The sequence below is a fragment of the Neophocaena asiaeorientalis genome, unplaced genomic scaffold (genome assembly GCF_003031525.2).
Source record: "Neophocaena asiaeorientalis asiaeorientalis breed wild unplaced genomic scaffold, Neophocaena_asiaeorientalis_V1.1 scaffold946, whole genome shotgun sequence".
In the NCBI taxonomy this organism is placed as follows: domain Eukaryota; kingdom Metazoa; phylum Chordata; class Mammalia; order Artiodactyla; family Phocoenidae; genus Neophocaena; species Neophocaena asiaeorientalis.
The window spans coordinates 2125775-2152830 of record NW_020175049.1 but is presented as its reverse complement, the minus strand read 5'-3'; the positions used below and the strand labels follow the sequence as shown (position 1 = coordinate 2152830).

General features: G+C 44.8%; 1 protein-coding gene across 2 annotated transcripts in view; it reads right to left on the bottom strand.

The window, feature by feature from the left end:
* SYTL2 (synaptotagmin like 2) overlaps positions 1-27056 on the bottom strand; it is a 101916-nt gene that overhangs the window by 41380 nt on the left and 33480 nt on the right. For both annotated transcript variants that reach the window (XM_024763610.1, XM_024763612.1), the window contains exons 2-4: positions 16896-17393; positions 6426-6577; positions 3777-3912 (exon numbers count right to left, since the gene is read on the bottom strand). In XM_024763610.1, the coding sequence (XP_024619378.1) occupies positions 3777-3912; positions 6426-6577; positions 16896-16996 (389 nt within the window). In that variant the 5' untranslated portion in view covers positions 16997-17393. The remainder of the gene's footprint in view (positions 1-3776; positions 3913-6425; positions 6578-16895; positions 17394-27056) is intronic.

Sequence of the window (27056 nt, the reverse complement as noted above, 5' to 3'; positions counted from 1 at the left end):
GTTATCACGTGATCAGATATTCATATATGGAAGCATTATTTTTCCTAAGAGAATATAGTCTCTTTATAGCCAGATACTGTGTCTTTTGTTTCTTAGAATCCCTCTCAGAGGGATCAGATTTCTATTCGCAGGGTGTGTCCTGCATATATAAGATATTCAATACATTCCATGTGATGAGTTCTTAAAACTGTACAGCAAGCCAAGGTTCACACCTTGAGCTCTGTGATCTCTTCCCTCAGGTACCCTTCAAAAACTACCTGCAATACTAGATGTGGCACTTAGCCAAAATGGGTTTACTTCCGTAAGAAGATTATTAAAATATTAGACTACGAAACTACTGTTAGGGTTCCCCTCCTAAAAGTGTTTGCATTTTAATACAAGTCTTTGAAGACTTAACTAAAAAGAAGAATAACGTTAGGTACCGTGGTAGGGACATCTGGGGAAGAGGGAGGGCTTTATAGCAGTCTTAGAACTACGCCACGTGGGCAGTGGGACAGTCCATCTGCTTCTATGCCTAGCCATAAAATGTTTCCAAGCACATGCAGCAACTTTTAAAGCTTTTGAACCTTAACTAGCCTTTCCCTCTAAAGCAGTTAAAAATGAATTCCCTGGAGGTCCAGTGGTTAGGACTCCGAGCTTCCACTGCAGGGGTCACAGGTGTGACCCCTGGTCGGGGAACTAAGATCTCACAAGCCTTGTGGCACGACCAAAAAATTAAAAATAAAGCAGTTAAAAATAACACCAGACGTACCCTCTTCTGAGGTAATTTTCAGCTTAAATATTAACTGTGTCTGGAATCAGAAGCAAATTTTGCAAGTGCTTTTTTTTTTTCCCCCGTGTTTTTTGTGGTTGGTTTCTCCCTTTGGATTGTTGATTTCTCCCTTTCTCCTTGGCAGCTAATGCTGTGCCCATGCCCAGTACCCAGCGCTGTGCTAACACGTATTACACTCAGTGAGGCTTCAACACATCAACAAACACATGAAGAAATGGCTCAGGGATTGAGTGAAGCAAATTCAAAAATATGCTATGCCTTTTGTTAAGACCCCAAACACTGGTCCTTTACCACTGTGTGTGCCAATACCACCATGCTGAAAATCAGTGACCAGAACTAGAGCTGGGATCACTTGTACTTTTCTTTGCCACTCGAAAGGGAACCTCATTCTCTGCTGCTCTGTTCATCAAACCTCTCTCTGCTTCCCCGTGCTACAGATGCAAACAAAGATGAGTTCCAAAATAACGCAGGAAGCTTCCCATGCTTGAATACACACTGAATACCCACAGTGTTTTAACTATTCACAGGCAGAAGCCCACAGAATTGTACCCACAACGGAAGAAGGACTCTTGCCCCAGACTTTATTAGAAAAAAACTCCTTCAGAAGCTCCAATATCCAGTTACTGCTGGCTTACACTCCCCAACTCCTGACTCCTGGCTAACAAAATATTGACAGGTATTGAGTCATTCTATTGAAGTTCACTTAGTCTCAAAGTACAGACCCCAAAATATACTTAACACACCCAGTTCCCAAATGTTGAAGTATAGGTGAAAAACATGCTGGAACCTGATACTGAGTAAAGCAGTAGTTTCTGACACGGAAAGGAGGAATTAAACAACAGCTCCTTCTACAGTTCTGGGTGATTACCACCCGTGCCACGTAATGAGCAAGGCGTGCTGGATACATCTAACATTTTTATTCCTGCCTTCTCAACCTACCTCATCTATGTTATAATAACATAATTATAAGGCCACCTGCAAATTGCCAATTTTCTTTCTCCCTGAGAAATGCCAAGTGGTTCCCATACCTCATTTCATTCAGTCTCATAACATCCTGGTGAGGCAGCTTAGTTCTGATGTACATACAGATGAAACCCGAAAGACTCTTCTGAGGTCACGCGAGAAATGTAGCAAACAATGGAGATGCAAATGTGGACACTATATGCTCTAAGGGCAGTGACACCTCGGTCCCTTAGGTCCTTTGAGATGAAATGAGGTCCTGGGAGAAGGACAGGAAGTCTGACCCAGATAAAAGAGTACAATAAGCTAAGTTTGTGTCTGACACCCTCAAATCTTCTCTTGTCCACCTCTTCCCTCAGTCAGTCAGTGCTCTGGTGTCCCCATCAAACCCAGCTCTTAGGAGCTGCTCTCAGTTCCTTGAAGGGGAATCTAAATGCCTGTGTTCTCACTCCCAGAGTTTCTAATATTTAAGGTGTCCTCTTGCTGTAGGGAAGGAAGGCAGGCCTTCATCCCATTAGGGAAGTTGCAGGCAGCTGGAACATGGGGAGGCACAAGGAGAAAGAGGTAACGTGTTCTCACATCCTTTCCTGAGCTCCCTGAAATACCTGTATGTATGTGAGAGCCCACACTTCCATTCACTGAGCAACTACTATGCGCTATGAACTATGTGTTAGGAATTCTACATGTACTAGCTAATTAGAGTCTCAACAATCCTGCTAGCAAACTATTTCATTCCCATTTTACAGCCAAGGAAACAACAGCCCAGGAAGTTAAGTCACTTCTAGTGCAAGGTCACAGAGTCAATTCACAGCTACTGTTAAGGTGTTTCAACCTCTAGCCGACATGGCCTCTACAGACATAACAGAACATTACAAATCATCCTAGAGGGGAAATAGTGCCACCTACCACCCAGGAAAACAAAGCAAGTCCTCTCCAAAAGGGAAATGGATAAATAATGGGGCAAAACAGAATCAGTACTCCATCATCCATGTGACATAACTTTACTTATATTTGACTCTGAAATGCCTGTTGGTGCCTACAGTATAGACCCTCTCCCTCACCTGTAAATTATGTTGGAAACATCCCTATTCCCCAGGTACCTCAGCCTTGGATCCTGGATCACTGACTGTCCCACCAGCAAATTCATTGACTTCATTCCAGTTGGAGACTCTGAATTGAGCTGTCTTCACTGAGGAAGTAGAGATAAAATGCAACTGCTCTCCCACCAAAGGGTAACAACTATACCGCCAAGGGACAGACACCAATGGGAAGATCCTTAAATACCTAAAAGCAAATCATCATGGTTCCAAAAGGTCTGTGGCAACGAAACCCCATAATCAGCTATATCACAGGAACCATGTACTGTACAAATGTACGTTTTGATTGGCCAGATGATAAAAATGTATGGAAAGCACAAAAAATCAAGACTGAAATATTGAGGACAATCTGCATCCTTAAGAGACATCTACTGAGTGCCTACCATGTGCCAGGTATTCTACATACGTTACCACTAATTCTCACCATAACCTTTCCTATATAGTATGATTCCTATCTATAGTTAGGAAAAGAGATTCAGAGAGACTAAATGACTTGCCCATGGTCAAATGGCTAATAAGTGGCATAGTCAGGATGTGAATTCATGTCTGCCTGGTTCCTGTGCTTGAGCTTCTTCTACTGCACCAAGCTGTTACAATTTGATCATCATTCATCTCTTTCCTGAAATGACTTATTCCTCTACATTCATTTTGGAGTATCTCTTCACTGACTGTATGGAGATATCCTTAGCACAAATAAAAAACAGCTCTTGTTGGTGCTGGAAGAAATCACCACTTAACATTTTAGTTTTATTTACTATGCAGAGCTGTTAGAAATTCTGGAAGCTGAGAAAGAGTACTGCGCAGGCTTTGTCCACATCAGGGCCCAGAATTCTCTCGTACATGCCCCCTTCCCATGCCCGTGAGACCTGTCTGGCATTTGCACTCACACAGCAGGACCAAGCCACGAATCCCACGTGCAGCAGCGCTCCCCATGAGCTCAGTCTTACCTTGGGTTTGCAGGTGCTACATCTTCTTCTGGCTCTTCTACAACACCGGTTAGCTCTGGGGGGAGGAGAGCATCTTTGTTGACATTATTCACCCAGCTTTCCTTTGCCCTGTTTGCTCTGTCCTTACTCTGCTCAGCTGAAACAGGAAACGATAAAGACAAGAAGGTTATCTATCTCTTACCTCCACGACCTACAACTCTCATATCAGCTCTTATCACTGAAGGCTGGAACCTGAACGTCAGGCCTCCTCTGAGTGCCCAGGCAGTCACTAATGAATCTGAGCACTTGGGATCAGAATTACATCTGCAAGAGGAGTCAAAACACAAAGACCTGGGCTTCCCTGGTGGCGCAGTGGTTGAGAGTCTGCCTGCCGATGCAGGGGACACAGGTTTGTGCCCCGGTCCGGGAATATCCCACATGCCGCGGTGTGGCTGGGCCCCGTGAGCCATGGCTGCTGAGCCTGTGCGTCTGGAGCCTGTGCTCCACAACGGGAGAGGCCACAACAGTGAGATGTCCTCGTACCGCAAAAAAACAAACAAACAAACAAAAAAACATAAAGACCTGTATACAAGACCTAGTTATATTACTAAGTGGCTCTGAGGCAGAGGGAATGTTTTCTGAGTTCTATGAGCCTAATATTCCTCTTCTTAAAAAGAAGACACTTGTGAAAATTAAAAGAAATCACGCAGGACTTCCCTGGTGGCGCAGTGGTTAAGAATCCACCTGCCAATGCAGGGGACACGGGTTCAAGCCCTGGTCCAGGAAGATCCCACGTGCCGCGGAGCAACTAAGCCTGTGCACCACAACTACTGAGCCCGCGTGCCACACTACTGAGCCCATGTGCCACAACTACTGAAGCCCACGCGCCTAGAGCCCATGCTCCACAATGAAGAGGAGCCCCCGCTCGCCGCAACTAGAGAAAGCCCGCGCTCAGCAACGAAGACCCAACGCAGCCATAAATAAATAAAATTAAAATTAAAGAAATCACGTAATTAAAAAAAAATTACATCTGTGAGAGAAGTCAGTAGATTCCCATGTTGTTACCTCCCTACAAGTACCGTCTCCAGAGAGCATGGGTGCACCTTTAAATGTGCAGAGATGACTAAAGCAAAATTCCGACTGCCCTGGGTGATTCTGATCTGAACTGGGGTCGGGACCAAATGTGTACGGCCAGGGGACGCTCAGGGCAGGGAGTCCTCACTGGGACAGACACACCATCATTACCAAGTATTTACTGAACAGCTACAATGGGCCCAACTTGAGGCTGGGTTCTGGGACACAAAGGGGAACAAATGCTTCTATTCTGGAATGTCCCTCTCCACTGCCTCCTCCTCCCCCAACCTCTACACATCCCAATTCTATATCTTCCTTAATAGCCAGCTCAGATGCCAGGGCCCCCTTAAAACCTCTGTGATCCCTCTTCAGAAAATAACCTCTTTTGCCTCTGAACACCCAGAACTCTTTACCTGAGCCTCTTAGATAATTAGCATCAACTGAGTGATGACTGAGTGCCAGGCATAGTGCTGAGTCCTTTGCATGCATTATCCTATGAGGAGGTAACTATTTTCCAAGTTTACAGATTTGGAAATTGAGGATCAAAGGGTTCAAGAAACTTGCCTAAGGCCACATAGCCAGTAAGTGCCAGGAATACTTTCATCAGTGTTAAGAAGATGAAGCGACGTAAGGGCTCCCAATTTCCAAATACTCACATCCACAGGTCTCTTTACACATAAGTCTATTTTCTTCAGCTGCAAAACGGAGTCCACAGTACTAACTTGCACCTTTCAAGATTTCTGAAGGTCTGGGTGGTTTTGGAAATCAAGAGGGCTGTGAGCAATACATAGCACATCATAAGAGGTCAGCCCTCATCTGTAAGGAGCATCGCTCTGAGTCCGAAAGACTGAAATCCCGGAGCTGTCATTTGCCAACTATATGACCTTGGGCAAGTTACTTCCCTTCTCTGAACTTCACATACCCCACATATAGAATGGGGATAACGAGACCTACCTTACAAGATTGCTACTACAATTAGAAATAATAGGGACTAAACGCCTATCATATACTAGCTACTGAAGAGGTGACAGCTATTTTCCTTACTGAGTACAGGCTAGAACTAGACAATGGCTGTTCTTAGGGATAAAGGTTTATACTGGCTAGTGCAGAGTTAATTAGAGAGAAGACACTCGGTTAATATTTGATGAACTCAACAGAATTCTAAAGAAGCCCTCAAAATGCTGTCTTTACAGTCCCTTAAATGATGTACTTGGTTTTTAAAGAAGTACCAGGTGTCAAGGTCATTGAACAGGGAGGCTAATCTCTTCCTGTCACCCTGCTCAGGAGAAAAGGTTCTGAATTTTCAGAATTAAAAGCCAAAGAAAGAGGAGGTGGTAGATCCCTTATAACCCCCAATTGTCTAGGCTACTCCAATTCAACATGGCATCTAAGGGGCTTCCCTCATCCTTCTTCACCACAATAAGTCACTTAGCCCTGCCCTCATCCATCCAAACCCAGGGCAAGGAGATTACGACCTAGAGGACTATGCATGGTGCAAAGCACATCCCTAAAGGACTGACACCCTTCCTCTCTCCCAAGGACACCTTCTCCCAAGGACAAATGCTGGCTCTAAAAGTACTAGCCCAATCAACTCACCCGCTCCCTGGTGCCTCTTCTTTCTCATGGATGCTCTGATGATATCTGCTCCGTGGATTTTCTCTCTGTGCCTTTTTGCCTTGGCTTCATAAAACCATTGGCCACTCATATTCTTCAGCTGCTGGTCATCCTTAATTTTTTCAGGCAAATGTCTACAAAAGAAAAAAAAGCTTTACTTTGCTAAGAACCCACAGTAAATCAATGAGCTTATTATGACACTGCATAAAGAAATCTGTAAACATACAGCCAGAATGAAGTTCTCAATATCTTACAAGATCCCACAAACCTCCCAGATGACTAACAAATGTATGCTTTGACTGAAAGGTCAGAGAAGCCAAGGCCAACACTTTTTAAAAATTCAAAGATTTAAGCCATGATCCCCAGATGATGCCTGAAATTTCTCAAGAGCAAATTCACTCTCTGGCTGCAGGCTTGTTGTTCACTGTTCAAATGTAAATACCCCAGAGAAAGATGACATATAAGCTTCCCTAAGCTTTGGTTTCTTCATCTTTAAAAAGGGGTTAATAATAGTAACCCACCAGACGGGGTCGCTATGAGGATTAAATTAGCTAATGCATGCAGACCACCTCTGCACATGCCTGGCACCTAATAAACACTCAGTGAATAACTGGCTCATCAGTTCTTGCCATTTCACTGAAATGAGCTTATCAGAGACTTTCCTGGAAGCTTGTAGGGGACAGTGCATGAGGTCCCTGGTTCTTAATGTTATGAATGAGACTGGCTGGGATCAGGAAAGATAATATTTATATGGGGTGGGGAGTGGAGGCAGACATAAATTCCATTTGTGCAGATACTGCATCTAAGTGTTCCATGTCATTCATGCTCATTGAAAAGTTAAAACCTAAAGGACAAACCAAGTACCACCCTCCTAAAATCTCCCTCATTCACAGTGAGGGGAAAACACTGTTCTACATGACAAGTCTTATAATCTCTGCATCTCTCTATCCACGTCAATAAAATGAGAATCAAAAAACCTATCTTTTCTTTTTGATAGAGCTGTACTTACAATAAAGTGGAATAAAAGCCTTAAGGGGACTTTGAACTCTTGGAGGGTAATGTGTCACAAAAATCCAAGAGGGTTTTATGATTGCCATTAGAGCCAATATGCACGCTTCCTAAAGTAGCCAATCTAAGTGTTTTAGCCAGAGAACGTGTATGGCAGCCACACCCAAGGTGGTGGCGGGGCTGTGTGTGAGGGTTGCACGCAGGCCTACCTGGGAACGGGGAAGGCAGGAGGGGCAGTTACCTGGGTTCTGGCAAGTACGTTTTCTCTCTCCCAAGTGTGCCTGGAGAGATCTTTCCAGCCAGAGTCCCACTCTCTGCTGGAAACTCCTCTCCTCCCCCAGTTACCTAGAAAGAAGTGACCCTACGCCAAACATGTCCAATCACAACCCTTGGACACACCTTGTTGTGACAGCCCATCATCAAATCCAGACAGGGACAGTGTCTTCACGTCATGGTTCTGAATCACCAGAGAGGTCATGGTTCTTATAAAATGTTTCTAATGGTTTCCCATTGCCTAAATTTTTTTTTTATTTTTACTGTAGTATAGTTGATTTAAAATGTTGTGTTAGTTTCTACTGTACAGCAAAGTGATTCAGTTATAGATACACATATATCCCACATAGGTTATACAGAGTATTGAGTAGAGTTCCCTGTGCCATACAGTAGGTCCTTGTTAGTTATCTCTTTTATATACAGTAGTGTGTATTTTTACAATAGCCAGGACATGGAAGCAACCTAAATATCCATCAGCAGAGGAATGGATAAAGAAGATGTGGTACATACATGCAATGGAATATTACTCAGCCATAAAAAGAACGAAATAGTGTCATTTGCAGCAACATGGATGGACCTAGAGATTGTCATACTGAGTGAAGTAAGTCAGACAGAGATAAACAAATATCATATGATATCGCTTCTATGTGGAACCACTGCCTAGCTTTTCAGCACAGCAAAAAATCCACCCTGAGCTGCTGGTGGAGCTTTTTGCCTTCTCTTCCCAAAAGGACCACATTCAAGTTCAATTCCAGAAAAGAGAAGTCCTTCCAGCTCTCCTTGACTAGACAGTGAGCCCCTAGGGGCAGGGCCTGTACTCAATATAGCTTTTCTTGGTGTCTGGAAAACAGTGGGTGTTTATTCAGCGCTTTTGGAGTGAAGGGATATCATATGAGGTCCCTGACCACCTGGCTCCAGGATACCTGTTCAGATTCATTTCCCAGCACTTGCTCCCATGCTCCCCCAAGTGCCAGCACACTAGACCTCTTACTGATCTCCACACTGCTCTTACATGACCTCTGTAGACATTAAGGGCAGGAAGGTGTGGCAGAAAGACTATGGGCTTTGATGTCTCCCCAGATTAGGTCCAACTCCCCGTTGTGACCCTTCCTAAATGTGATCTTTGGCAGGTTACTGAACCCCTCTAAGCTTCAGTCTCCCTGTTTATAAAGATAGGCGAAAATAAGACCTACTCTGCAGGACTTCTGGGATGATTAAATGCGGTATTTACCTGAAAGTACCTAACAGTGCCCAGATCCTGGTAAGAGACCAATAAATGTGAATTCTTTCCAGATGTCCTTCCCTCACTTCTCTGTCCAGCATGTGGCCCCTCATCCCTCAGATCTAGGTAGCACCTCCCCAGGGAAGCCTTCCCTGATCCTTGAGGGCACCATGTGGCTTGCCCTTCTCCGTGCTCCCACAGCTCCTCCACGACAGCACTCACCACACTGCGTTCCAATGATCTATTTGCATATCTGTCTTACACACTAATCTGTGAACTCTGCAAACTCCTACCTCATAAACACCTTTGTAACACCAGCATCCAGCACGGAGCCTGGCACAGAGCTGATACCCAGAAACTGTTGAGTGAATAAATCAGTTAACAATGCTCAGCAGCCAACCTAGTCTGAGTAAAGACAAGAGATAAGAGAGAACCTGTCGCTGCTGGGGTTAAGTGAACCACGCTCCATCACAATGGCAGTGCCTCCGCCTAATGAGGCAGGCCACCTCATCTCTTGGTGGATTAGGGAAAAGCATGATGAAATACGGCATCAGCCACCATCGTGTTGAAGAAGACCACAAACCCTCATAGCATAACAACTCCCAACTTCTCTCCACGAGATTATTTATTCACTGATCTTTGTTGTTCAACGGAAAGGCACTTTGGAAGGGTCCTTATGCAACTCTTGATCTGCTTCTGCCTAACTGACTGTCTGCAAGCCTCTGATCCCATTAAGCCCTCAGTGCACAGTAAGCCCGCACCATGTGAGTCGGGCTCATTGAAGCACATGGCCCTTCATAGTAAAGCCGTTACAGTAAAGAATTGAGGTTGGGTTTCTGGCTCATTTCTTTTAAAGGGGCAAAAGAATAGGAAATTCTTTCAAATTCAGTAAGCGCTATTTATATCTCTCCTATCATGATAATCACTACTAGGGTAAATCAATCTCTTTTTCTAGCTTAGTCATTTGGAATACTTTACAGATGAACCCATATGTATGACATCAAAGCCCAAGTTTTAAAAAGGTGTAGATTAAAAAAAGAAATCCGACCATGTAGGTGGTGCTGTCAAAATCTTCTCTGGGGCTTCCCTGGTGGCACCCTGGTTGAGGGTCTGCCTGCCGATGCAGGGGACGCGGGTTCGTGCCCCAGTCCAGAAAGAGCCCACGTGCCGTGGAGTGGCTGGGCCCATGAGCCATGGCCGCTGAGCCTGCGTGTCCAGAGCCTGTGCCCCCCAACGGGAGAGGCCACAACGGTGAGAGGCCCATGTACCGCAAAAAAAAAAAAAAAAAATCTTCTCTGTACCTAGAGAATATTATGCTTAGTGAAATAAGTCAGACAGAGAAAGATAAATTCTGTATGATATCACTTACATGTGGAATCTAAAAAAATAATACAAATGAATGTACATGCAAAACACAAATAGACTCACAGGCATAGAAAACCAACCGGTGGTTACTAAAGGAGAGAGGGAATGGGGGAGGGGCAAATTAGGGGTACGGGACTAAGAAATATAAAGTACTATGTATAAAATAGATAAGCAACAAGGATATATTGTACAGCAAGGGAATTATAGCCATTATCTTGTAATAACTTTGAATGGAGTATAATCTATAAAAATACTGAATCACAATCCAGTACTAATATAATATGAAACATAATATTGTAAATCAACTATACTTTGATAAAAAAATTAAAATAAAATAAAATCTTCTCTACCAGCCCATATTGATCTCTCAATTTTCTTGAACTCTAATTGTACCAACCAAATTAGCACTTGATTCTCTCGTTGTTGTACCATTTAGTTGAAGTGGGAAAAAGGTAAGTTTCTTGACACTCACACTTTTTATACCTTACCATCCTCTCCACGCGTGCATGTTGTACTTAGTAGAGAGCTAAGGATAGAGAAGATGCTCAATAAACACCCATGGGCTGCCACTGGGCAGAAGTGAAGGCAGAAGAACACTCAACCCAGAGAAGACACTGTCCAGTTGGTCCTCCAGGCAGAACATGCTGGTCACACCCCATTCTTTCAGCTAATACATACAAAGCATGTGTTCGGTACTGGGCCTCACGCGTGGCACTTAACATGCATCATCTCATTTAATCCTTACAATTTCACCATGATGTACAAAGAATTCAGTCAACTGCAAAAGATGGCCATCTTGCTTTCTCTGTATGGTAAAGGCCATATCTGTTCATTTTTTCGTTCAACAGTTCATTAATTCCCTATCATACACCAGGCATATGCTTGGAATTGTACATAAAAAAGTTAGTCCACAGCCCTAACTGCTAACATCAACTCCTGCGGTGCAGAGAGAGTGTGAACACTTTCAGAGGAAAGCCAGAAGAGCAGTGGTGCCCTTCATCCTGCGTTCAACATTTTTCCTGCTTGTACTCACGTAGCACACCCCAGCTTCTAGCTATTCATCATGATGAGGCAAAGGCCTAACATCATAGACAGGACCTGGTCGATATTATCTGCTCAGCTATGCATAATAAGAATCAGCAGACTGGCCAGAGAGGTTGATTGATCCATTCCCAGATTTTTTTTTTTAACCTCTCAGTATATGCTGGGCAAGATGGTTAGACTACGAGATTTGAAAGTACTCTTAGATGTCTGTTTTGAATGAGAGAATGTTTGTTTTGAATGGACCTTAGATAGTTACAAATGGCCTCACTTTATAGATGAAATGAGGCCCAGAGAGTTTAAGAGGTTTGCCCAAGGTCACACAGAGCGGGGACCGGAAGCCAGCCTGACTCCTAGCCGACGTTCTTTCCACTGCCCCATCATCCTGCCTGAGAGAGCCAAACATGATTTTGATTTCTAAGATGGCCATCACACTTCACTCTTTCTACAAAGGCATTCAACCTTTGATAGAGAATCTGAAAACAAACACGTGAAAATGAAATAAATTGCAAAAGTTCTTTACAGCGGAAAACAAGAAGAAACACGCATCACTTGTGCTGTGGACACACCACAGATCCCCACAGTCTGCTGCGAGGCAGCACAGTGCGTGGGAAGCACAGGCTTTGCAGTCGCATAAGCAAGGTTTCAATCTTACAGGGCACTTAACCTCCTCCACTCTATTTCCTCCCCCTTGTTGAGTGGGTTCAGCTACACTGCTGTGCGGATGAAAGGGGAAAACGTGAAGCTCTGTGTACAGTGTCAATCCTAGACAAATGTTGGTTCCTTTCCCCTTTGCTTTCACGAAAATGCCATCAGAGGTCCTAGAAAGCAGTTCTTCAATGACAACTGCCTTTGTTTAAAAGAAAGTAGGTCTTAAGGCAGCAGCTGAGGATCATAAGATGTGGTCATGGGCTTCCCTGGTGGCGCAGTGGTTGGGAGTCCGCCTGCCGATGCAGGAGACGCGGGTTCGTGGCCCAGTCCGGGAAGATCCCACATGCCACGGAGCGGCTGGGCCCGTGAGCCATGGCCGCTGAACCTGCGCGTCCGGAGCCTGTGCTCCGCGACGGGAGAGGCCACAACAGTGAGAGGCCCGCGTACAGCAAAAAAAAAAAAAAAAAAAAAAAAAATGCAGTCGTGGTTGAGATGGTGTCTACTGCAAGAACGCCCATCACCCTAGATGTGGTTGTGTGTTTATGGGATGGGGGACGTGGTGCTGGCGGTGTACAGACACACAGCGGCAATGATTTCCTGCTGGCAGTGTGATACAAAGCACAGGAAATACCACCTCTAGAGTGTGTCACTTTCAAACCCTAAGAGACTAAAGTTACATCTATGTATGTATGGTGGTGTTTCTTTAAAAAAGGGGGACAGAGAGGGAGGAGGCAGCGGGGAGCAAGAAAAAGAATCCATCCTGATGTCTGCTTCACTGCTGGTTTGTAAAATGTCTCCAGCTGGTAGTTAGGAAAGCAAGCTGGGTAGTGAGGCATGGTAATAACTGGGCCTAGCACTGTGGTACAGGTAGGGAGGCAGCATGAAAGACAGTGACCTGGAATTGCTTTCTTCTAACAGAACCCCCGAGATACCACAGTAGATATTCCTTTGGGTTCAAATCCACATTCTACTATTAACAGGTTGAGTGATTTGGGAACTGGACGCTTCCCCTGTTTGACACTCATTTTCTCATCCATGAAATCAGGATGGGAGGTAGCATAAAGGATAAATCATCTCCAAAGTGCCCTGAGAGAGCTTGGATGTGAACAAGTCAAAGCACTGGATAAATCAGGAATGGCAAACAGATTTCAGTTTAAATCCAACTCTCACCAACAGCCATATTGTAAAGGACTCTGAGGCAGTGTCTGGTCTTAGTGGGCAGCAGTGCTATAATCCATTAGTAATGTCCTCACGGCTACAGGAGGGTTATACTCCAAAGCCCGTAATGAATTAGCATTTGAAATAGCAGTCTGAATTTTAGTGGCAGATTTGCCTTTCTAATGATGTTTTCCTTAGGCTAATATTAGAATTATCTAATTTATGTTTCTAAAGCCATATACTAACTTGGAGGAGGACTGGGGCATTGTAAAATCACGTTAGGGAAACAAGGTTGAGATTTTAAATTTGCGATTGATAATCCATTAAATGGTTAAATGGTAAATTCCTTGAGCACTGGGACCATGTTTCAATTACCCTAAAATTCCTTCCATTTGTTCAGAGAAGTTCCCTAGACTTAATGAGTACTCAATTAAATTTCACTGTATTAAATAGTTGAGAGTTTTAGGAGTAATTTCCTTCTAAGGAATCAGACCACTGACCAGAGAACTCTGTCCTTTTTTAGAGGCATAGGTGGAGTGGTGAGTAAGGGAATTAAAATGTATCAATCACCTACTATGTGCTAAGAAGATTAAGAATTATCTTACTTAATCCTGACTGTAATTCTTTGAGTTTGGTACTAGGGTCATTCCCAGTCTCTGAGTTGAGGCTCAGAGAGGTCAAGTAACTTGCTGAATGAACCATAGTTGATCAATGGTGAGGACAGGATTCAAACTCACTAAGTTTTGACTCAAGGTCTACACTAGGGCCCTTACTGTTCTTCTGAAAAAGCAATACCAGTGTGCAACATGGGGAAGAAGGAAAAGCAGTAGACCAAGAGCTTTTCTTATCATGGATTTGGCACTGACTAGCTGTGTGACCCTGGGAAAGTCACTTCCCCTCTCTGGGCTTTTCCTTCATTATCTGTAAAGTGACTGATATGGACCCCAAAAATCTTTCCAGAGCTGTCAGGCTATCACTCTGATGGAAGAGCTAGAGACAAACAGCTGCGGGATGGTGACGGGGCTGAAAAGCAAAAGCCCATAGAATAGCATTTTCAGAGACCAGAAACCTAGTCATGGTTCTACCAGCCCAGGAGCAGACAGCCTCAGAACCAACCCAGGTTCTATCAGTCCTAAAACCAAGGGTGCCAGAGCCCCATTCCTTTTGTGTGGAGCAGGTTACAGATTGGGCCTCTGTCAGTGTCCATAGGCTATGGGCCTCATGCCCATCTGTGCCCCCCCGCACACAGTCACTCAGTCCTGGACCTGCCTGTGGCCAAGTCCACATGAGCTGCTTGGTGCCTAATTAGGAAGGCCCCCAGAATGGTAGCAGTAAACAGGACTTGACTCACACCAGATTTTCACCACCCCAAGCCTTCTTCCTATCAGTTTACAAAAGCAAGAAACAAGGGCAGCACCAGCAGCAGCTTCCGAGGCATCCTCAGAAACAGTGCATGGAAGGAGAATCTGCAAAGTCCCTGCTACAAACGGACTCACAGCATTCCTGCTGTGGCTGTAGACTGGCTGGTGCTAGTGGCTACATACACACCCCTTACAAGGCCCAGTTCCAGGCAGAACTTTGATTTTTTTTTTTGCGGTACGCGGGCCTCTCACTGCCGTGGCCTCTCGCATTGCGGAGCACAGGCTCCGGACGCGCAGGCTCAGCGGCCATGGCTCACGGGCCCAGCCGCTCCGCAGCATGTGGGATCTTCCCGGACTGGGGCACGAACCCGTGTCCTCTGCATCGGCAGGCAGACTCTCAACCACTGCGCCACCAGGGAAGCCCAGAACTTTGAATTTTTAAGTATATTTTCAGCAATTACTGTAGATGCCTGAGAAACACCTCCACTCATCTCATACAAAATCAGAGAACTACAGGGAAGACCCAGCAGCCTGGAATCTCTGGGGTCAAGTAAATACAGAAGGGAGGGAGAATGAATCTCTCTTCATAACCTGGCTAGATAGAGGAAACAGAATTACAGACCACACGTAAGGTCTTGTAAGTGGGAGGAATCAAAGATCGCAGCTCGCCGGGATTCAGAGTCCCCACATCCTGAGGCAGGAAGAGGGACAGGACCCGGTGCGATCCCAGCTCCACTGCTTTCTTTCCCATCCTCTCCATCTTATCTTCCGAGAGCCTAAAGGAATTCCCATTTCCCAGTACGCTTGAAAAATCAACTAATATTTTCTCTGTGTTGCCCCCTCCCCTTCTTTCTAAAATGGGTCTAACGGTCTTCCCAGGATGTCCTGTCTGCTATAGTTTTCTTAGGGAGGGGAGGTGGAGTTAGTGAATGAGTACCTGAGGGCCAGGATTTAGTTCTCACTTCTGACACCTACGGACTACATGAGCTTGGGTGAGTCACCTGACCTGTCTCAAGGTCAATTTCCTCACACATCAAGTGGGTGTAATTACATCCCACCCTGCACCCCCAACTGCACGAGTGTTGTGAGCTCAGAAGAAATAAAAGTCATGTAAGCTCCTTGCAATCTGTTAAGCACTGTCGATATATGAATTGTTAGTAGCCATAGTTAGACACTCTGGAGTGCTTGAAGTGAATTTCAGCATGTTCCTTCATAAAGCACCCATGTTCAAATTAGGGTCAAAATATGGATAACGAAATATGGGCACAAATAACTCCATTATTCATGATCCTGCTATCCTAAGAAGTAAGAACAGGGCTTATGTTCCTTTTGGATAACTCCTAGGTTGGGGATCATGCAGTTAATATGACTCACATTCAGGAAACCTTTCGCTGCCTTCAAGGCCCCAGATTACAAAGGCAATAGATGGCAGGGCTTGGACTCAAGCCCACTTCTTCAGCATTCTGACCTCACGCTCCTCCAGCCCCGCAAGTGAGTGAAAGTGGTGGAAATGCTGATGTGGAACATTTGGGTTCCTCCCAAAGTGAATAGTGTGTCAAAGTTGCCACTCCTTCTTATGGAACACAAATGAAAAATTGGCTCAGTCAGAACTAATTTCAATTGCTGTTGAAACCAATTCAAACATTTCTGAAGATGTGCAAAAATGTGAGCTACTTCTCAATTTATTTTCTTCTGAAAACTTTAGAAATTAAAAATATTTTCTAATTTCATACATGATCCATTTTTTAAGTAGATTCAGTTTAAAAAGTTGATCGGCAGGCGTGTGTTTATATATATATATATATATATATATATAGAGAGAGAGAGAGAGATAGAGAGAGAGAGAGAGAGAGAGAGAGAGAGAGGTAGATGTATGTATGTGTTTGTATACATTATTTCATTTTTAATCCAGTGTTTAACAATTTAAAGGAGTTTAGTTAGGTTTTTAATCAAAACTATTTCTGGCAGGAGTCCTATGGGATAAATTAAGAGATACGGGGCTTCCCTGGTGGCGCAGTGGTTGAGAGTCCGCCTGCCGATGCAGGGGACGCGGGTTCGAGCCTCGGTCTGGTAAGATCCCACATGCCGCGGAGCAGCTGGGCCCGTGAGCCATGGCCGCTGAGCCTGCGCGTCCAGAGCCTGTGCTCCACAACAGGAGAGGCCACAACAGTGAGAGGCCCGTGTACCGAGAAAAAAAAAAAAAAAAAAGAGATACGGAGGAGAAAGTTCTGTCCAGGAAATAAACTTAAAATTGGAATCCGTTAAGTCAGGCTCCAAGTCAGAACTACCACTTAAGGTTGAGGAAAGAAAAGTGTCCCATCTTCTTACAGACTGCCCATCCTCCCATGCCCGAGGACCTGTCCGGCCTCTTACCTGACTCTCTCCTCTTCAGCCCTCTTCAGGGCAGCATCCCGCTGCAGAACCTTCATGATGGCCTCTTGCTCTTCCTCTGTCAGGAAGCTTAAGTCGATCATTTTGAAACGTGTACACAAAAATGACAGAAACAAATATGGCTTAAAATTCTCAAAGCTAAACAACAGTTACTGTAGCCCAGATGATCAGAAGATGCAAAAATGAAATGAAACGATATCTTGTTCAGTTCTTCAGCAAAAGTCTTCTATTGGCTGGGCAAAAGTTTTAGGTGGCTGATAGCAAAATCCTCAGCGCCCTTTCCCTCAAGGAAGCAGTGGTCTGTGGGATGATGTCAAGAAGAGGCTCTCGGGATGCTGCATTCCTTGCCAGACAGGTCACTTGTACCTACAGCGGCATTCCTGCTCACGCGCCCTCTCCTGGACCAGTCTGAGCACAGTTTATTCTCCTTCCGTCCAACGTCAACTTGATGAGAGGCAACAGCATCTGAGCATCACCTACCTGCAGAATCGTGAGACAGTAAACACCACACAGTGAGAGGCAGTTCCTATAAGCATTGCTCATTATTTTAAGATTTAAAACATGTCTGGGGATAGAAAACTGACCATGTGAGATGGTGTCTGAGATCAGGGAAACCAGTTCTGCCAGCTTCTTGAGCAAATAGAAAATGGGTCATGAAACATGCTTCAACTCAATTCTGGACCGCCAAGATGGAGAGTGCACAAAAACGCCTGTCAGTGTTTAACCATCCACAGAGGGAAGAGATGGTTGCAAAACTGCTCACTTCTTGCATAGGGACATTCCACTAGAGTGTATCTGTGCTCCATAATGACAAGAGAATTAGTATTGGGGAGCGGTAATCTGCACAACACCTCTAACTTTTGCTCAACTCACCTAGCTTGTCTCCCTTCATTTCCAAGGAGAAAGAACGCTTACTGGTGTTGTGTATATAATCTGGGGGAATGGAAGAGGCAGAATTTCAAAACTCCTCAACATTCAAAGTGAGCATTTTTGCGTAGAACCATGGGCAAGAATCCTATTTTCTTTGAGGCATTTTAAATCCATGAGCAGTGAGAAGATGAGACCTACAGAATGCCACAGCCAGGTGGAACTTCAGAGATACTCCAGGATCAGGGCCCTTTAACAAGCACAGTACTGCATATACAGTAGACACTAAAAAACATGGGTTTAGTAAATTTTAAAGCAGCCCTACTTAAGAAAATACAGTGTGTACACTAGTAATTTTTATGAATAAATTCTTTGCTCTTTGGCAAAACAGAATTACTAAGAAGTACTCGCACCACTACTTGCTAACTACAAACCGTTAGGCAAGTTACCTAACCACTCTGAGGCTCAGTTTCTCATTAGGACATCCTTCACAGGTTGTCAGGATTAAATGAAATAATGAATATAAAAGAGCGCATAGCTTGCATCGTGTACCAAAAATAGCTAAAAATATATTCTAGCTTCCTTTCTGAGTTCACACTTTTGTCCCATCCAGCTGAATCAGAGTGTACTGGTTACATAATCTCCTTTTCTCTTTTGCATCTTTCTGATCTCCCCCAGGAAGCTTGGACTTCATAGGCAGGTACTCAGGTGACCTTTATTTTATCTTCCTGTAGCTCTTTGCATATTGCCCACAGTGACGGCTCAAATAAATATTAAGACAACACTTCACACTTATTTTTTTTAATTTGCACGCACTTGCATATGTTACTGCCTGTTTGTCTTGAAAAATAACTCATCCTTCAAGATGAAAGTCACCACCTCCAGGAAGCCTTCCCTCACTCCCATAGCCAGAGTTAAATGCTGTAGTAGATTCAATTATTCCTAACTCTTCACTTCCTCCCTGAAACAGAACTATACAATCATGCTGCCACTACAGTAAGCAGAGTATTCATCCCTATCTTTCTGGAGGTGGGATTGGCCTGTGACTTACTTTGGTCAATGGAACGTTATAAATGTGATGCAAGCATAGTCTGTGGATATGCCTGTGTGGTTTGGCTTGGCTTCTTGTACTCTGGCCATAGATCACAAGAAGAGCTTGCCCCAGGTAGCCACTGCCTCCTCAGTCAGGGTCTCAGAAAAAGAGATACAAGAACAGACCAGAACCTCATCCACCTGAAGCAGGGCCACCTTAGCTGGTCTGTAGGTATTGAGGCAAGAAGTAAATATTTTTTGTTGGAAGCCACTGAGGTTTGGGGTTGTTATACAACAAACACTTTTGTAGCAGGAACTTGACTAACACAAAAATTTTCTCCTCCACCTACGTATCTCCACTGTTATAATTATCTGTCAGCTCTCCATCTCTCCCATCTGACTGTGAGTCTCTCAATGTGAAGAAATAAGTGGATGAGTTGGGACTTCCCTGGTGGCGCAGTGGTTAAGAATCCGCCTGCCAATGCAGGGTACATGGGTTCGAGCCCTGGTCTGGAAAGATCCCACATGCCGCGGAGCAACTAAGCCCGTGCACCACAACTACTGAGCCTGCACTCTAGAGCTCACAAGCCACAACTACTGAGCCCGGATGCCGTAACTACTGAAGGCTGCGCGCCTAGAGACCATGCTCCGCAACAAGAGAAGCCACTATAATGAGAAACCTGTGACCGCAACGGAGTAGTCCCTGCTCACCGCAACTAGAGAGAGCCCATGCTCAGCAATGAAGACCCAACGCAGCCAAAAATAAATATATAAATTAATTAATTAAAAAAAAGAAAAGAAATAAGTGAATGAGTAAATGAATTAGTGAAGCTAATCCAAATAGACAACCTCACCACGGGATGGCTATCTCAATTCTTTCATGCACAGTAGCTTTCTTTCATGTGCAGTAACTTCCTTAGATCTCAAAGGCTGGCAAGGAAATAGATTCAGGCCACATTCTTGGAACCATGTCCTTCATGAGGCATCACACTGCCTCCCAGGTTCAATGGGAGATTGTTTTTAAGTTCAGTGAGTCGAGGACAGGAAGAGAACAAAGGAGAAAAACAACTTAAATTTTCCAGCAGTGGTAATTGGTGGGGGGGGGGGGGAAAAGGGAGAAATGCTGGTTTCCATACCTTCAAATAGAACTATAAGCTAACCAGTGCTTCTGTGTAAAAGCTTCTAGGGTTAAGTTTTTCCTAAAAATAGCCTATTTGGTGAGGCAAAGGGCAATGTCCTTATTTTACAAAGAAGTGAAGGGCTCGAACCCTTGACTCCTAATTGGGTAGTGGGGAGTTACTACCCAGCCAGATTGTGGGAAAGCCCTCAGATGGCAATCAAGCCTCTTCAGTACCAGGTGACCCCCAACTCCCAATATTCTGGATGATATCTATCATGAGAGCTAGTCAATTTCATTCATTCATTCAACAAACATTTATAGAGAGTCTATTATGTGCCTGACACTGTTCTAAGCACTGGAGATACATTAATGAATAAGACATTAAAAACGTCCTGTCCTTGTAGAGTGTATATGTCAGTTGGAGGGGATAATGATCAAACTAAATAATAAAAACATAAATAAAAAATAAAAACAATTATGTAACTTTTGGGAAGGTGATAAGAGCTCTGGAGGAAAACAAAGCTGGGAAGGGAATAATAAGGTGAGGGGCACTGGAGTTTTACAGAGAGTGGCTAGGGTAGGTCTCATTGAGAAGATGATATTTGAGCAAAAACTTGCCAGAGATGAGGGAACGAGCCACGCAGGTATCAGAGGGTCCTGAGGTGGGAGTGTATTTGACATGTTCAACAAACTTCAAGGGAGCCAGTGCTGGAAGGCCAGTGTGCCAAGAGGAGAAAAGGATGGAGTGGGCCAGAAAGGAAATAGGTCAGACTGTATCGGGCTTTGCAAGGACTGTAAGATTTCTGCAGCAGCAATAAGGGAGGGCAGAAAAAAAAGAAGGTAATAGGGCTTCCCTGGTGGCGCAGTGGTTGAGAGTCTGCCTGCCGATGCAGGGGACGCAGGTTCGTGCCCCGGTCCGGGAGGATCCCACATGCCGCGGAGCGGCTGGGCCCGTGAGCCATGGCCACTGAGCCTGCGTGTCTGGAGCCTGTGCTTCGCAACGGGAGAGGCCACAGCAGTGAGAGGCCCGCGTACCGCAAAAAAAAAAAAAAAGGAGGTAATAAATATTTACTGGGCACCTCCTAACGCCTGGCACTTTACATATATCATCTCATTGGATTCTCACAAAGATCTGAGGGAGGTATTTTGTTACCTTTGTTTTTTAAATGAGGACCATGAGGCCCAGGGAGGTGTTTGCCACCAAGCTTGTGTGTGGCGGGGCTGGCATTTGCCAGTGGCTTTGTTAGAATAGGTCACTCCAATATTGACATCTCATTTAATTCTCCCCTGCACACAGATCCTCAAACTGGGGAAGCAGAAAAACGCTCTTCTGTCTGGCTGTGGACCCTCATTCTCTGCTTCAGCATAAAAGAATCACTGGCCCAGAGCTGACTGTCAGCATGGAGGCAACCTCAGTGCAAAAATTCGGGAGGGATGAATCTTGGTAACAGGGATGCCTGACGTGTTTACAGAAGGAGTAACTCCCAGGATGAGCAAACAGTTCTCCTTAGGTTCAGCCCTCCCTCCCATCCTCCTCATGCTACTGAATATGAATATGACAAAGCCATATTCCCAGGCTTAAAACCCTTCACTAACTTCCCACTGTCCACTGGCTAAGGCTCAAAGTCCTTACTGTGGCCTGTAGGGCCCTCCGTGAACTCACACCTGCTTTCTTCTCCAAGCTCTTTTCCTGCCCCACTGAACTTTTTCAGCTCCTTTTGCCTTCAGGCCTTTTCATATGCTTGTCCTGGCTCCTAGAATACCCTTTCCTGAGAAAATACCTCTCGGGTCTCAGGTGAGATGTCACTTACTGCACAGAAGCCTTCCCCATCCTCCCAAGGCCAGGTTAGGTGCCCCTCTGGGGTGCTCCATGGGCACCTAACTTCCTCACTCAGGATACTCGCCACACGATCTCGAATCCCATCTACTCACATCTGTCCTCCACTAGTTTATGCGCAAGGCCAGGGGCTCTAAGTGCTTTGTATGCCCACCCATCACCTGCCACTGTGGCACCCATCTACGTACGAGGCAGTCAGGTATTTCATACGTGAACACGGGTGGAAGGGGACTGAGCTTCCACTTCCGCCTTAACGTGAACCTGGCTCTAGGGTCCATCACTGAAAAAGCAGGTCCATGCTATTCACTGGGTTCCAGCTCCAGGTCCTTCACCATGACTGTCTGGTTTAAATAAATTACCTGACTTCTCCAAACCTCAGTTTCCTCACCTGTATGATGGGTCTCTTCACTCCTACCTTCCCTTCCTTATGGAAATACTGTGAGGCTCTGGCGAGAAGGAAGAAAGTGTCGAGGACAAGTAAGGAATGGGCAGCAATAGGAACAGCGGCTAAAAGGGAAATGTGAGGGCTCCAAATGCAAAGTGTGCTTAATTCAAATTTCCCTTGCCTCATTTTGAAATGCATAGAAATTCCGAATGACTATGTTGTGTAACAGGAACTATCATAGTATTGTAGGCCAATTATACTTCAAAAACAAACAAACTCACAGAAAAAGAGATGTATGGTTACCAGAGGTGGGGATTGGGAGAGGGGCAATTGGAGGAAGGCAGCCAAAAGGTACAAACTTCCAGTTACAAGATAAATAAATACTAAGGAGGTCATGTACAACCTGACAATTACAATTAACACTGCTGGGTGTTAAATATGCAAGTTGTTAAGAGAGTGAATCCTAAGAGTTCTCATCACAGGAAGAACACTTTTTTCTATTTCTTTAATTTTGTATCTGCACGAGGTGATGGATGTTCACTAAACTTACTGTGATCATCGCTTCATGGTGTATTTAAGTCAAGTCGTTATGCTGTACACCTTCAACTTATACAGTACTGTATGTCAATTGTATTTCACTGAAACTGGAAGAAAACAAACAAAATATTTTGCATGTGTCAGCCCTGCTATGCCACATCTGTAAAAGCCTATACTCTTCGCTTTGTCAGCTGTCCAAAAGGCCTCAAACAGTTGGTGTTTGCTTTTGACGGCAGCAAAGAGAAGAGCTAGGCTTGCAGGCCTAATCTCCAACGTTCTGCCAACCAAACCCAGGTTAAAGTCTGGTTAACAGCAGCATTCGTTCCCCCAACTCTCTCCGCACCTTCTCCTTTCCCAGATGGCTGCTGCTCTACCAAAGCCTGCGGGCCTCAAGGAAGGGAAGGAAAACTTTAGTGACTCTCACATGATGAGGTTTTCAGAAGAGAAGCAAATTGTTCTGACAGCCCCATGACATCCCAACAGTCTGAAAGCAAGACAGCGTTCATGTTCTCCCTGAGTCTGCTTTGTTGAGAGAAAGATGAACTGCCTCCTTCCCTCAGGGGTTCCTCACATGATGTTTTCTAAGCCTCTCACTCTCTTGGTCATTTTTCTCTGGGCTGAAAAGTGAGCAAGTGGTGTTAAGACCCTTCATACACAGGAGGTCAGTTAATCACTCTGCCCACCCAGTACGGCAGGTCTTCTCCACATCGTGCAGATAACACGGGGCTTCAGGAGTTAAGTAACTTGTCCACAGTCGTTCAATCAGAATGTGATTTGGACCCAGGGCTGTAGGATTCTAAAGCTGCCGCTTTTAATCTTTCATGACACCCCTCCCCCCCTTATTCTCTGAGAAGTCACACAGCTAGTTAGGCACGAAGATGAAACTAGACCCCCAGGTGTCCTGATGCCCAGCCCAGTCCTGTTTTCACCCAGCTGTCCCTCCTTCTGGACGCCCTACTTTCTCCTTTGTCATTTCCTATGAGTGAATTGCACTGGCCCTCAAAGCACAGCCTGCTCTGCAGAACTTGTCAGCAACAGGAAAATGATTGGGCCCTTTGGGTTTGTTTTACGGATAGACATGGAAAAGAAGACAAGCATGGATAGAGGAAAAAAGGCACCTGTGTCAATATGCGGGTGTTTATATGTGCTCACTAGACTCTGAGAATGGTAGCAATCCCAGGAACCAGAAACTATCACTAAAAGAAGTTTCTTCAGGGCTTCCCTGGTGGCGCAGTGGTTGAGAGTCCGCCTGCCAATGCAGGGGACACGGGTTCGTGCCCCAGTCCGGGAAGATCCCACATGCCGCGCAGTGGCTGGTCCTGTGAGCTGTGGCCGCTGAGCCTGCACGTCCGGAGCCTGTGCTCCGCAACGGGAGAGGCCACAGCAGCGAGAGGCCCACGTACCACAAAAAAAAAAAAAAAAAAGGTTTCTTCAGATGTGTTTAAACTCAATCAGAATGTTGTTGTTGTTGTTTTTAATAGAAATGTGTTTATGTGAACAGCAAACTTTGTCCACAGCACTGTCAGGAAACAAGGCTATGTGAATATTTTGTTTCTGCATGGTCTCTGCTTTCATCAGTCTACTAAAAAACATGTAAATTATTTACTCTAAGTTGCCTAAATTGGGCTTCTTGAGAGGAAAGAACAATTGTCTTGTGACTGGTTCAAAGCAGCTTCTCAAAAACAACCTGAGTTGAATGAATAAATGAAATGAATCTAGGAAGAAGTGAACAAATGAAAAAATATAGATGGAATAAGAAAAAATAATTTATCCAATAAGTTTCTGTTTTATTTTTTCACAGGGGAACAACTGAAAGTCAAAACTGACAGGCACCGCAAGATACAAAGCTTTCACTTTTGTGAGGATTTTTCCAAAAGTGGAAGAAATTTTTCTACTTCAGTCACCGCCTTCAGCCCCGGGGCTGATGCAACTGACAGGTAACATTTCCCATAGACTGACTTGGTGATCTCAAACTAAGGATGAAGAAAGTGCAGAGAAGGAAAGACTACTCATATGTGACAATGCTCCCTACACCTTAATCTCCTCTTCAAACCTAATGATAATGTCTCTGGATTTCTAGAAAAGCTCACCTTCTGCCATTCCTAGGCAAGTTTAGACTTATGGTACCCATAGGAATCAAAGAGTTTAATCAAGTCCCAGTCAAGGGTAAGATAATGGGCCACGTGAAGAAGACAGTATCACACACAACCTACCTTCGTACACGTACTATGTCAAGTACTAATAAAGGAGGCACAGACCAAGTGTCAGGGGCCACAGGGATTTAGGAAGGAGATCAAATGATGAGAGCCTTGGAGGCTGAGAAGAAGGGAGCGGGCATTCTGGGCAAGTGCACTGGCCATGAAACCATGAAGGTAGGGTGTTCAAAAAGAAGGCTGGTAACTGGAGTGTAGAGTACAAGTGGGGAAACAGTGTCTGGGGTCAGACCCTGAGGGGCCTGAAATGCCAAGAGAGGGAAATGGAACTGGAATTTTTTACATTTTTCAGTCTCGATAAATGTGCCTGGACTACCCTTTTAATCTGTATTGTCTTGGAATATCAGGATTTCAAAAGATAAAAACAGTAAAGAGAAAGGAGCTGGGGAAATGGGTGGCTGAAAATTCATATTAATCTTCACACCTGGGCTGACATCTCAAATCTAAAAAAAGGGACGACAACCTACGAAAGGGATGACTTACAACACATCCAGAAGCTTTAAGACAGTATGACAAGGTTCATCGGACATCGCACGGAGCTGCTGTAAAAGCCAACACAGTTATGGGCTCTTATTGGTTACACAGCTTGGGAAGCACCTGGAGCCCTGCCTCAGTTCAAAATGCCAGACGGAAACTTCCTCTCCCTTTGCCATGGCAGCACACACCACAGATCTCAACTCTGGAAGAGATTAGGTCGTATGTCCCAAACGTTGGAATAGTGTACACCGTCTCTGCCCTTAGAGAACTTATATTCCAGAAAGGAAGACAGATACTGAACAAGCCTGAGAAGTCCTACAAAACAGAAGAGCAGGGTGCCTTAAAACTTTTAACCAGGAGGCTTATAATGTAGTTTCGGGGGGCCAGGGAAGGCTTCTTGAAGAACTATGATCTCTGTCAACGGTCAACTCTATAGTGATATCTAAATTGGGAGTTCTACCACTTTAATCAAACTTATCATTGCTTGTATCAAAATATGGCTGATGAGCAGCAGATTCCCAGACATTGCTTAAGACCCACTGAATCAAGATCTTCAGGGACAAGGCCCGGGAATCTGCATTTTCTAAAATGTTCCCACAGGATGCAGATGTTTGGCCAGGTTTGGCAATCACAGCTATAAAGGATTCCCAGTAGGTCAGAAAAATGGCTGACAACTGGTTAAAGAGTACAGCAAAATTAAGCATGTTCATTTGTACATCAATTGTTTTCCAGCTGTAACAAGAGCAAACGCAAAAATGAAGTAATGGCTGAATCATGGAGTCATAACCAGTTCTTTGTGCAGATGAGGAAGCTGAGACACAGAGGGGTTAGACCAACTGCTTAACGTCACACAGCTACCTAATGTGAGAGCTGGGACACTCAGAGGAGACCTCCTTTATCTTCCGGGACAGATACAGATTCAACCCACATAAGGATTTGCAAACGGGCTAACAAAATGGGTTGAGATACATTTCCCAGCACCCCTGAAACCAGCACATTGATGATAACAACAGGCATTGCAGATGAATTCTAGATTTAATTATTTTCTAGGTTTCAAATTCAGAGGAAGGGAGTGGAAGAACCAGCTGATTTATTAACCAGGCTGGAATTAAACCCAGGATCATAAAGTTAACTGAACTGTAGCAATCCTCAGCTCTGACTTTAAAAGGACTACATAAACCCTCACTTTTGGTACAATCATGTACATTCCTACTCAGCCTGGCAGTGAGGGACTCTCTCCAAATGTACAAACTCAGGGGTTCCCAAACCTGGCTGTATATTAGCATCACCTGAAAAACCTTAAAAAAATATATCCGTGCCTAGGCCTCTTTGCCTTCCTTCCACCCCGTGCCGGTGATTCTGATTTAACTGGTCTGGGGTCAGACCTTACCCGAGATTTTTTTTTTTAAGCTACTCAGGGGGTTTGAATGTGCAGCCAGCACTGAGGTCACTGAACTCACTGGTCCTCTCCTCTTTCTGGCCCCTGCTCAAATTTAAGACCTAGGGTGAGGCAAGCAAGATGCCCAGGGCCCAAAATTCAAGGAGGCAAGGTTGTGTGAGCACAGCCGCACCCTGAGAGTGAGGCCTCCTTACCAGTCAGGCACCCAGGCACACGATGTAAGCAGACGCTCACTCGCAGGGTATGGCAAGTGCAGTGCCAGTGCTTGTGTGACCT